Source organism: Bison bison, unplaced genomic scaffold, assembly GCF_000754665.1.
Source record: "Bison bison bison isolate TAMUID 2011002044 unplaced genomic scaffold, Bison_UMD1.0 scf7180017863372, whole genome shotgun sequence".
NCBI lineage: Eukaryota > Metazoa > Chordata > Mammalia > Artiodactyla > Bovidae > Bison > Bison bison.
In genome coordinates, this window is record NW_011493944.1 from 646,268 (window position 1) to 658,498 (window position 12,231).

Consider the following 12,231-nt stretch of genomic DNA (forward strand, 5'->3'; position numbering starts at 1 on the left):
TTAAAGCTCAACATTCGAAAATGAAGATCATGGCATCTGGTGCCATCACTTCATGGCAAATAGATGGGAAAACAATGGAAACAGAGGCTTTATTTTGGGGGGCTTCAAAATAACTGCAGATGGTGATTACAGCCATGAAATTAAAAGACACCTACTCTTTGGAAGAAAAACTATGACCAACATAGACAGCACATTAAAAAGCAGAGACATTACTTTGCCAACAAAGGTCCTTCTAGTCCAAGCTATGGGTTTTCCAGTAGTCATGTGTGGATGTGAGAGTTGGATTATAGAGAAAGCTGAGCGCCAAAGAATTGATGCTTTTGAAGTATGGTGTTAGAGAAGACTCTTGAGAGTCCCTTGGACTGCAAGGAGATCTAACCAGTCCATCCTAAAGGAAATCAGTCCTGAATACGTTGGAAGGACTGATGCTAAAGCTGAAACTCTAGTACCTTGACCACCTGATGTGAAGAAATGACTCATTTGAAAAGACCCTGATGCTGGGAAAGATTGAAAGTGGGAGGAGAAGGGGACGACAGAGGATGAGATGGCTGGATGGCATCACTGACTCGATGGACGTGAGTCTGAGTGAACTCCTGGAGTTGGTGATGGATAAGGAAGCCTGGCGAGCTGCAGTCCATGGGGTCTGAAAGAATCTGACATGACTGAGCGACTGAACTGAACTGAACTGATATTTGAGGCAATTTCAGAAGTTGCTGCTGATTGGCTGGAAGCTAAGCGGAGTTTCACACAAGCTTGAAAGCCTTGGAAACGTCTGAAATTTTCAGTTGAATTCTAAAGGGCTAGACTCTAGGATTAACTGAGAATTGAGAAGAGGCCAGGCTTTATAACTTGTGAATCCCAGCTTAAGATCATCTCATAATTGATTGGATCAAGGTAATAATAGGATTGCAAATATTTTAGTCTTGCTGCCTGCCAGAAGGAAATGTAAATTTTAGTGAAAGATAATACCATCTTGAACTTTGAACTTTCTCCAGTTTTTTACACACAGTGTGTAACACTCAGTCATTCATAATTGGTCATATCAGAAAATAAGGCATGTCCCCAAATTAGGAGAAAATAATGAATAATTAGAAATATAACTATGTAGGGAAAAGTTAAAATTGAATAGTTTGTTATATAACTACTAATATACTTAAGGAATTAGAAGCATAATTTAGAATTTTTGATAAAAAACTAAAAACTATAAAAAAATTTAGAGCTGAAAAATATCATAAGTTAGGGTATCAGGGGATGAATTTTGCAGCATATTAGACACAACTGAAGGATACACAGCATGACCAGAGAATTAGTCAACTGGACAGTTTGTCTGAGGAACATTTTCACACTAAAGCCGTGAAATACAGATGAGAGCATAGAAGAGATATTTTGGACATGGAGTAAATTGTACTACTAACACAATTTATTTGTGGTTCCAGAGGGAAACTAAAAAGGAAGTAGGATAAAAACAATATTAGAAGAGATGACAAAGAATATTCTGAACTTGATGAAAGAAATCAAGTCACAGATTCAGGAAGCAATAGGAACCAAGTAGTATGAACATAAAGAGTACTGCACAAAAGTACGTCATAGTAAAATAGAAACACTCAAGACCGAGAAAACCCTAAAAGTAGCCAGTTGGAAAAAAGATGTATTGCTTCAATAAAGGAGCAAAAATAAGACCGACAGTTGGCTTCTCAACAGAAATGCTATCTTTAACGTGCTGGGAAAAGATAACCGGCCATCTCAAATTCTATAACTAGTAAAAGTCTTTTGAAAATGAAAACCTCCACAATTTTAAGCTTAGCGGAAGCTGAAATAATTTGTTACCAGAAGACCCACGCCAGGGGAAATCTGTTCAAAAAGAAGAAAAAATATTTTTCAGTGGGAGCTCAGAGCATAGAAGTGGATTGAGCTTCTTTAGATTTGTCATTCTTTTTCCTATATAAATCCCTTGTAAGAACAGTCCATACTTTGACCTCTACTTTTACCAATTTCTTTAGGACTCATTGCTACTACCCTCCCATTTTATTGGAAAGGCGACTTCCCAACTGCTAAATATAAAGATTATTTTCCTGCCCTTACCTTCTTTGGATGTGGCAACCTTCAACCTTTACTAATCTTCTCCTTAATGAAATTTGCCAGTAATTGATTGATGTACTTCAGAATCTCTGGTACTTTATATCTTTGTTGAGAAATTCTGTACATAAACATTCTTTAAAGCTGTGCTGTTACTCTGATGCAAAACTATGGCACTGAAACACGTATAATATCATATAAGAAACAAATCGCCAGTCCAGGTTCGATACAGGATACTTGGGGCTGGTGCACTGGGATGACCCGGAGGGATGGTACGGGGAGGGAAGTGGGAGGGGGGTTCAGGATGGGGAACACGTGTACGCCCGTGGCGGATTCATGTTGATGTGTGGCAGAACCAATACAATATTGTAAAGTAAATAAATAAATTAATTTAAAAAAAAGCTCTGCTGTTACTCTGATGTACAACTGTTTGAAGGCTTTCTCTACTCCTTTTTCTTCTGTGCCCTCAGACTCGCCACTTCTATTACTATTCATATTTTGTTTTATACCTCTTTTTCATTTGGCTTTTAAATGCTTCTTAAGTTTCTGATTTTGGTCTATTATTGTATTCACATTCTTTCTAGTTTATAACATCTACTCTCATTGTTTTAATTTGCAATCACAAGATAGTATTAAAGGCGGAGACAACTTGGTATGTTTTATTCTCTGTTTCCTGTCTTCCCTGTGTCTGGCATGTAGTGGGTGCTCCATAAATGTTTGTTAAAAGAATGAGTAAATGAATATGTTCATATTGTTTACTAAAATACTTCAGGTCACAATTATCAGTTTTATGGTTTTACCTTTCATATATAGGTCTTTGATTTGCATCTCTATATATCTGTATCTGACTCTATTTATAGTGGGTCAGTTTTCCCAAAATCTAATACTAAACAAATTTTTGTTTTCTTATTGGCTTATAATGCTGTGTTTATTTCCTAGCAAGTTGGCTAGCCCATCTTTTACTAAGATTGTAATGCATCATTGCCCCCTGTACAATGATTTTTGAAGTTCATAAACTATGACTTACAGAAAGGAATACATTTTACATTGTAAAACACTTTACACATACATATGAGAACGTATGAGAATTTCACCGATGAAAATTTTATAAATAATACTCTGGTAAATTTATTCTTTGTGACATGTTCTGATATTTTACATTACGTTTTATTTCATTTTTTAGAGTTGATGTTTATCTTGACATTAATGGATTGCAAACTATAGTTTAAAAGGGTAGCTCCAGGAGACTTTTCCATGAGCATCTTTCCATGTGCTTTCATTATACTCTATGTGATCAGTATTACTGTATCTTTGCGTGACACTGCTGTTGTTTTAATTAAATATTGTTTCCTTCCTAAGCTGTGTCTCCTTGACCATTAGTGATAATACATAATTTCTTTGAGTCTCTATAACCTAGCATCTGGCCTATAGATTTATTTGTACAGTATTTTTGTAGAATTGATACCTCTAGAAAACTCATTGTACATAACATGTTGAAAAAGTTCTTGAGTTTGCATTTGTATACATTTAATTTTGAGGAAACTGCCTAGGCACATAGAAAATTTTTAATAATACATATTATATTTTTTGCATTGTCCAAGTGTAATTTTCTGCTTTGCAGTACAATAAATATTGTTAATGATCAAGAATATGTCAAAATAAAAGAAGTGTGACTTTTTCTCAGGGAGAAAAATAGGCCTTCTTGTGTTAGTGGGAAATATTCTGTATATAAAATGAATCTCTCAGACTAGTCATATTTTTATAGTTCTGTTAATAGAATTTTCCCTTTGGTTATCTTAAATTGTTGTTCTTTTTCAGTCATTATTCAATCTTTTGGAATTCAGAAGATTAGTTCTGAATTACAAGCCTCCATCAAATGTTCAAGATTTACCCCGAAACCAAAAGGTAAAATTATGGAAGATTTTTAAGTCGAGTATATTCTTTTGTGTTTGCTTTTGGTGCCATGCCATGTGCCTCATTGTGCCTGACCCTTTGCAACCCCATGGACTGCAGCCTGCCAGGCTCCTCTGTCCATAGAATTTCCCAGGATTCAGTTACCATTTCCTATTCTAAAGGATCTTCCCAACCCAGGGATGGAACCCATGTCTCCTGTGTCTCTCACATTAAAGGTGGATTCTTACCTGCTGAGCCATGGGGGAAAGTTTGCTTTTGGGATATTTGTGAAATCAAATCTGAAGCAGTGTCAAATTTGAATGTCAACCTGTTAATCTCAACTACAACAGTAACTTACTATTCTTGGTCAGTATATTGTAAATATGAATTTTTCTACACATGTGTGTCAGTAATAGGCCAATTTTTTGGTTTCATTTTAGTAATTGCTTTTTCTTCTTTTTAGAATGTTAGAGTAATAGGCTATCATTTACAATTCAGGGTCTTTCCTCCTCAAAAAGTATGTGGAAATCAAACATTTTTCATTTATTTCTGTAGACAAACTCTTTAAAAGTTTAGCTTTACCCTGTTTTTGCAGTGTGAATCTACAATTTCTAATATTGTTAGGCAGTGTACCGTGACAGAGAGCACAGAGGTCAGAGCCACATTGCCCGGGTTCTGGACCTAGAGCTAGTTACTTGATCTAGTTGCTGCTCAGTTTTCTTATCTGAAAATCGAAAATAATGACAGCAATTGTTTTATAGAGTTTCTGTGAGAATTAAATGAGATAGCAAAACCTAAAGGGCTTAGAAGTACCTGGTACATAGTGGTAGCTTACAGTTAAAGTTGTCCTGAAGAAGATTTAGGTTCAGGACTAGGGACCAAGCTTTATCACTCAGAGCTTTTGTGTGGCAGAAGTTTTATTACAGTGAAAAGGGACAGAGAATGCTTCTGACATAGACATCAGAAGGGGGACAGAGAGTGCCCCACTTGCTAATCTTATCCAGGCCTTATATACTTTTACCAGACTCACTCCCACAACAAACATCTGAAATTAACAAGATTAGAACAAAAGAAAGGTCTTACCAGACCCACTCCCACAGCACATGTCTTAAGACACCAAATTAGTCAGAAGGTTCTTGTTAAAAAGAAGAAACATGTCCTTGACTGGATACATTGTTATATAATCATTAGTACATAATCAAGTGTTTTTGATTAGTACATAATCAATTGTTTTTCATTAAGAAAAAACACTTCACTTTCACGTTAAGGAAAAGCATACCTTTGAGCAAGATGAGTTGTTTTATTGTGTAAAGAAAGTGAAAGTGAAGTCGCTCAGTCATGTCGCACTCTTTGTGAGTCCATGGTCTGTAGCCCACCAGACTCCTCAGTCCATGGAAATCCTCCAGGCAAGAAAGAGTACTGGAGTGGGTTGCCATTTCCTTCTCCAGGGGATCTTCTTGACCCAGGGATTGAACCTGGGTCTCCCGCGTTGCAGGCAGATGCTTTACCAACTGAGCCACAGGACTTCCCTAAGGAAAAACATACCTTTGAGCAAAATGAGTTGTTTTAATGTATAAAGTTAGTCTTAAAGATTGTTTTCATAACAACTCAAGAGTTTAAGAAAAAACATGTGACTAAAACCAAGCAATGCAGAAAAAACATTTTGTCCCTATCTCCTCCTTGAGAGCCCCAGACCCCTTTCTCCTCCTTGAGAGCCCAGACTCCTTATCAACCTACCTAAGAATTAACTCTCTTAATAGTCAGTACCAGGTGTCAGCTATTGCTAGTTATATTGTTCATATTAGCTTTTCAAAAGATAGGACTGATTCACATTCAGAAATTCATACTTAATGAGAAAGATTAACTATGGAGATGATATGCTTGACTGTAAGACATAATGATCTTATCATAAAGAAACTAGCCATAAAGACAAAGACAAGTGAAAAGTTTTAGGTTTCAGTAAAGTGTTGAACTTTGTGTCATCTTTTGTTAGTTGTAATGATACATTATTGTGTTTTCTTTTTAGTCTATCATTTTGAAAACAATTTTTCCTGCAAACATTATAAATGTGAAACATTTATAATGCAAGCTGATGGGAATATAATTTGATTTTTAACCAGCTTTTTGGGCTGTAATCTTTAGCCATAAGTGTCAAATTAATTGAAAACCATTTTCAGAAGGGATCTAAGATAACCTGACCAACTACTTATACTTCCAGAGAAATTAAGCAAACCCCTTTCAGTCATAACAGTTTTTACATGAAACTTTATGGACTATTGCCTCTGTTAACGATTTGGTTAGTTCTTTTGATGTTTTGGTTAAAGTATATTTATAATTTACATGATGCAGTTAGATGTTCATAAGTATCTTTTTTTCCCTATATGTATCTTAACCTCTTTTGTGTTCCTGGATTTTAGTACTTTACAGAGTTTAGCTTTCTTTTATTCTTTAAATAATTGAATAAGAGCTACTTAGTTTTATAATCTTACTTGAAAAACAATCGTGATATCAATGCCTATGTACAAGAGTTTGGGGTCATGAGAATGTTTAGCTGAATACTAGAGAAATGTATGAATCCAATCTTTTAACACCTTTCTAGGGAAATTTCTCTTAATGGAAGGGTCTGCATGTCTAGGTATCCCTTTAGTTTAAGAAAATAAAATAATTTTAATAATAATTACTGCCATTGGGAAAAATCCCTCAATAAGAATACAATGCAGTTTTATAAAAGATTGTTCTACAAATTGGATATTTCTTTAATTTCACATGATGACAGCAATACATACTGTAACTTGACAACTTTGAAGCTAACATGTGAGATTTAGAGGTAGCCACTGATTAGTGTTACAGTTCAATTCAATTGAAGTGATAAAAGGCACAGGTTTCAAAAAGGTGTCAGTGTAACCTTAAGTCACTTATTATTTAATAATCAATTTATAGCAAACTCATCTAGTGTTTACTGCTACACTGAGTCTGAAAAGTCTGAGTAGCAGTAAACACTGAAGGTTCACTTCTATTGAGCAGGATATTTTTTATTAGCAATTTAAAATTGCAGCAAGCATTATATGTCTGTTGATGATAGAATGAAATGAAGTCTTTTATATCAATTTGCATTTGAATAGACTTGTTTATTGCTTCTAGAGGTTGAAACTAATTTTATACACCCATATTTATTTGTGCTATTTGTAATCTTAATGTCTAGGAGAATTGGGAGATTATTAGAAATTTAAAGATAGATTCTCACTGTAAACATCTCATCCTTCCCCATCCCCACACATAATCTCTTTTGGGTTAAAAAGCCCCGAACTGATGGGAAAGCATATATTAAATGTTGACAAAACAAAGAGTCATAAGCTTATAATATTTAGAGGTAATCATCATATAATTAATAACCTTATTAATCATAAAGTTATATTATTTAAAACCTTGATTTAGGGTGAATGTTTTCAAATAAACAATATTCTCTCTACTCAGAAGTGAGAAGCATATAAAAAGGAAATGATTTGGGGTTAATACCATAAATATATTATTGAGCAAATATCTGAGGGAGTTTTGAATTTTAAAATAAAAAGAGGCATTCTGGAATTTTTGTCTTTAGCCGTGAAGGTATAACAGAAGCTGGATTTACAAGTTTTAGCAAATTTTTAAGGATTCAAGGCATATGGATTATGTTTTCCAACCACAGTGAAATTAAGTTAGAAATCAACAACAGAAAGATATCTAGAAAATCCCCACAGTATTTGGAAATTTTTTACACTTCTGTATAACCCCAGGAACAATGAACAAATCAAAATGGAAATTTCAGGGTGTTTTGAACTGAATAAAAATTAAAATGATGTATCAAAATTAGATAGCTGTTGTTAAAAGCAGTGGTTAATGGAAAATATATGAACTAAATGCCTTATTAGAAAATAGAGTTTCAAATTAGTGGCATTAGATTATGTCAGAAAGTTAGAAAAAAAAGATCATTAATTTGAAAGCAGAAGAAAGGAATAATAAAGATAAGAGCATGAATCTATGAAATAGACATCAGGGAAACAATAGAGAAAAATTAATGGAATCACAGGCTACTTCTTAAGAATATTGGTAAAACTGATAAACTTCTAGGTAGACTGAACAAGAAAAGAGAAGAGACAAATAACCAAAATGAAAGAGGTGCACATCACTGCATATTCTGCAGACAGTAAAAGAGAATAGTGGAATATTATAAACAACAGGCAATTATTTTGAAAGCCAAAGGTTATTGAATGTAAGTGATGAAAAGATAAGCTGTGTATTTCTATATTAAAGAAATAATTTTTTAGTTTCAAACTTATGCACCAAAAAATAAAATCAATAGCAATAAAGTTTATTGGTGAGTTATACCACACATTTAAGGAAGAAATAATATCAATTCTCTACAAGTTTTCTCAGAAAATTGAAGAAATAAAACTTGCAAATTTACCCTGTGAGACCAACATTACACTGAAACCAAAAGTAGAAATATATATTTCAAGAAAAGAAGACTACAGACCAATATTCCTTATGAATAATAGAAGGAAAAATTGTCAGAATTGGGGCAAATTGAACGATGCAATACATGTAAAGGACAATACCTCATTGACAAGTGGGATTTGTTCAGGACTGAAGGATTGGTTTAGTGTTTGGAAATGAATATAATTCATCATAGTAACAATTTAGATAAGAAAAGCCATAAGACTAGCTCAATAGATGAAGAAAAAGAATTTGACAAAAGCTAGTATCTATTTATGGCAAATCTCTCTCAGTAGCTAGGAATAGAAAGAAATCTTTTTATCTTGATGAAGCTCATTTATGAGAAACCTGAAAATATTTATAATACTTAATAGTGAAAGACAATCCTTTTCTTCAGAGATCAGGGGCAAGCAAGGATGTCAGGCCTCACTACGTTTTTATTAAACATTAGCGATCTCAACCACTGCTATATGGCAAGAAAAAGAAATAAGCAGACAAATTGGAAAGGAAGAAACAAAGCTGTCTTTTGGTGTATACGACTGATTGTCTATTTAGAAAATCCTAAGTACTCTACCAAAAAATAGGTGCTAGAATCAAGGGGTCAGATCATTTAGCAGTATTACATGGTACAAGGCAAACATGCAAAAATCAATTGTAGAGGCTTCCCTGGTGGCTCAGTGGTAAAGAATCTGCCTGCCAATGCAGGAGACATGGGTTCAGTCTCTGATGTGGGAGGATCCCACATGCTGCAGAGTAACAAAGCCCCAGTGCCCCAACTACTGAGCTTACATGGCCTAGAGCCTGTGCACTGCAACCGGAGAGTAGCCCCGCTTGCCACAACTAGAGAAAAGTCCATGCAGCAACAAAGCCCCAGCATAGCCAAAAATAAATAACTAAATTATTTTAAAAATCAATTATATTTCTTAGTACCAGCAACACACAATTGGCAATATAAATTAAAAAATGATTATGTAAGAGCATAAAAGATGGAATATTAGAGGGAAAGTAGATAAAAGATACAGAAAACTACAGAAGATCACTGGGAAAAATTAAAGAAGTAGAGAGATATACTATGTTTATGAATCAGCTGAGTAAGTATTATTAGGATATCAATTGTCTCCAGCTTATGGAATGAGTGCAATACAGTTATAATTTTGGTTGGCATTTTTCATAGGAGTTGGCAGATTGTAAAATTTATATGGAAAATCAAGGGATATGGAATAGCCATAGCAGTTTTAAAAAGAAAGGCAGTGTTGGAGGAATTATCAGGCTACAGTGATCAAGACACTATGTTATTGGTGAAAAGATAGTCATATAGATCATTAGAAGACAATAGAGTGTACAGAAATATAACACACATAGGGGCAATAGGTTTTAATCAAAATTGCCCCAAAAATTCAGTGAACAAAGGAAAATCTTTTGAACTAATGATGTCATAGGAAGAAAAATAGTTTTCAGCCTCTACAAGACATTATATATGAAAAAAAAATGTAATGAACTATAGACCTAAAACAAAGAACTGAAAGTATAAAAATTAATGGATAAAACAAAATTTTAGGGTTATGAATTAAGAAAAGATTTTTTAAGTACCACAACAAACTGGCACAAATTAAACAAGGAAACTTTAATAAATTGGACTTCATCAAAATGAAAAGTTTGTTTTTGAAAAATTCATACAGATTAATTAAAAAGGCACACCACAGATTTGGAGAATATAATAACAAAACATGTGTCACAAAAAGGAATTGTATGTAAAGTATATACAGAATTTGTACAATTCAGTAGTAAGACAAATAACCTATCTCAACAGATTGCAACACCAAAGAAGATAAACATTGAAAATAACTACATTAAAAGATGCTTGATGTTACTGGTCTAAATTAGGACTAATGAAAATTTTAACTAGAGATGCCACTAGAAGAACTAAAGTTAAAAAATATAGCCCATATCCAAGTGTGAATGTGAACCTAGAATGTGGACCTAGAACTCTCATTCCACTACCACTGAATATGTAAAATATTACATACATGTAAAACTGCTATGGCTGTTCTGTATCCCTTGATTTTCCATATAAATTTTACATATTCACTGGCATATGGAGTGCCTTTGGAAAATTGTTTGTTTCTTAAAATGTATCCCATACAGCCTCACCAATTCCTTGCGGTTCTTGACTCAAAAGGAATGAGAGCATATGTCCACACAAACGGAGAGGGCAATGGCACCCCACTCCAGTACTCTTGCCTGGAAAATCCCATGGACAGAGGAGCCTGGTAGGCTGCAGTCCATGCGGTCACTAAGAGTCTGACACGACTGAGCGACTTCACTTTCACTTTTCACCTTCATGCACTGGAGAGGAAATGGCAACCCACTCCAGTACTCTTGCATGGAGAATCCCAGGGGCGGTGGAACCGGTGGGCTGCCGTCTATGGGGTTGCACAGAGTTGGACACGACTGAAATGGCTTAGCAGTAGCAGTCCACACAAAGCCGTATCCAATAATATCTGCAGCAGCTGGAACAGGTTAATGTATAAATAAGTTGTGTTCTGCCCACACAATGGGATCCCACTCAGCAACAAAATGGAATGTATTGTACATACCATGAAGGTCGAAATAATTATGCCGATTGCAGGAAGGCAGATTAAAATGAGTACATGGAGTATAATTTTGATGTATATAAATCTCTGGAAAATACAGAGTAACCATGGTTGCTTGGGAATGATTAGGGAGGGGAGTGAGGGATGAAGAAAGTTTGGGGGTGATATGTACGTACTGATTGTGGTGATAGTCATGGATGTGTACATATGTGAAGCTTGTAAAATTGTATACTAATATACAGTATATTGTACATCAGTTATATCTTGGTAAATCTGTTAAAAGATAAAGAATCATGTTTGAATAGTTTATATATGTGGTGATATTTTCATAATTTAGGCACATAAGGCAATGGCACCCCACTCCATTACTCTTGCCTGGAGAGTCCCATGGACAGAGGAGCCTGGTAGGCTGCAGTCCATGGGGTCGCTAGGGGTCGGACACGACTGAGCAACTTCACTTTTACTTTTCACTTTCCTGCATTGGAGAAGGAAATGGCAACCCACTCCAGTGTTCTTGCCTGGAGAATCCCAGGGATGGAGGAGCCTGGTTGGCTGCCGTCTATGGGGTCACACAGGGTCAGACACGACTGAAGTGACTTAGCAGTAGCAGTAGCAGTGGCTAGTCTTAACACATTCACTAATTTTGTCTTTTGAAATTCCCAAGAGCAGAGAATGTTTTATTAGTGTATTTAACTTTTCACATTTACTTCTTAGCAGAATTTCACTTAATTTTCAAAAGTCATTTTTTTTTCATCCTTGTTACTTGGCAAGGAATGTCTCAAGCTGTTTTTACTGTAGGTGTAGTGATAAATGAAGAGATTGAGCACAAGAAATTAAGGGTATTTCTGAAAATTACTTTGTGGATTCAAATTGTTAGTATTTACAGTCTTGAAACCCTTGTTGTGAAATAGTAAGTACCACAGAAAAATCATGAATTTGTTTTTTTTATCTTATTTAAAACTTTTTCATTTATTCTTTATCACAGATGATAGAATTTATTATGCTTAAATAAAGTCCATGTTTTTTTTAATGTTTTCTAAAACTTAAGCATTTTTATGTTAGACTTTATGTACTTTCTGATTGCTATAGTAGATTTGTAGTTTTTAAATCAGATAAATATTTGGAATCAGTTTTGTTTCCTTACATCTATTTCTTTTTTTTTTTTTTTCTGTTTTTTTTTTTTTTTAAGTCTTGA

The 12,231-nt window shown here is 34.6% G+C and overlaps 1 protein-coding gene across 5 annotated transcripts in view; it reads left to right on the forward strand.

The window, feature by feature from the left end:
• The window catches only part of USP25 (ubiquitin specific peptidase 25), a 161,008-nt gene that overhangs the window by 68,541 nt on the left and 80,236 nt on the right, over positions 1-12,231 (forward strand). For all 5 annotated transcript variants that reach the window (XM_010833272.1, XM_010833273.1, XM_010833274.1 and 2 more), the window contains one exon: positions 3,895-3,981. In XM_010833272.1, coding sequence (XP_010831574.1) covers positions 3,895-3,981 — 87 coding nt within the window. The remainder of the gene's footprint in view (positions 1-3,894; positions 3,982-12,231) is intronic.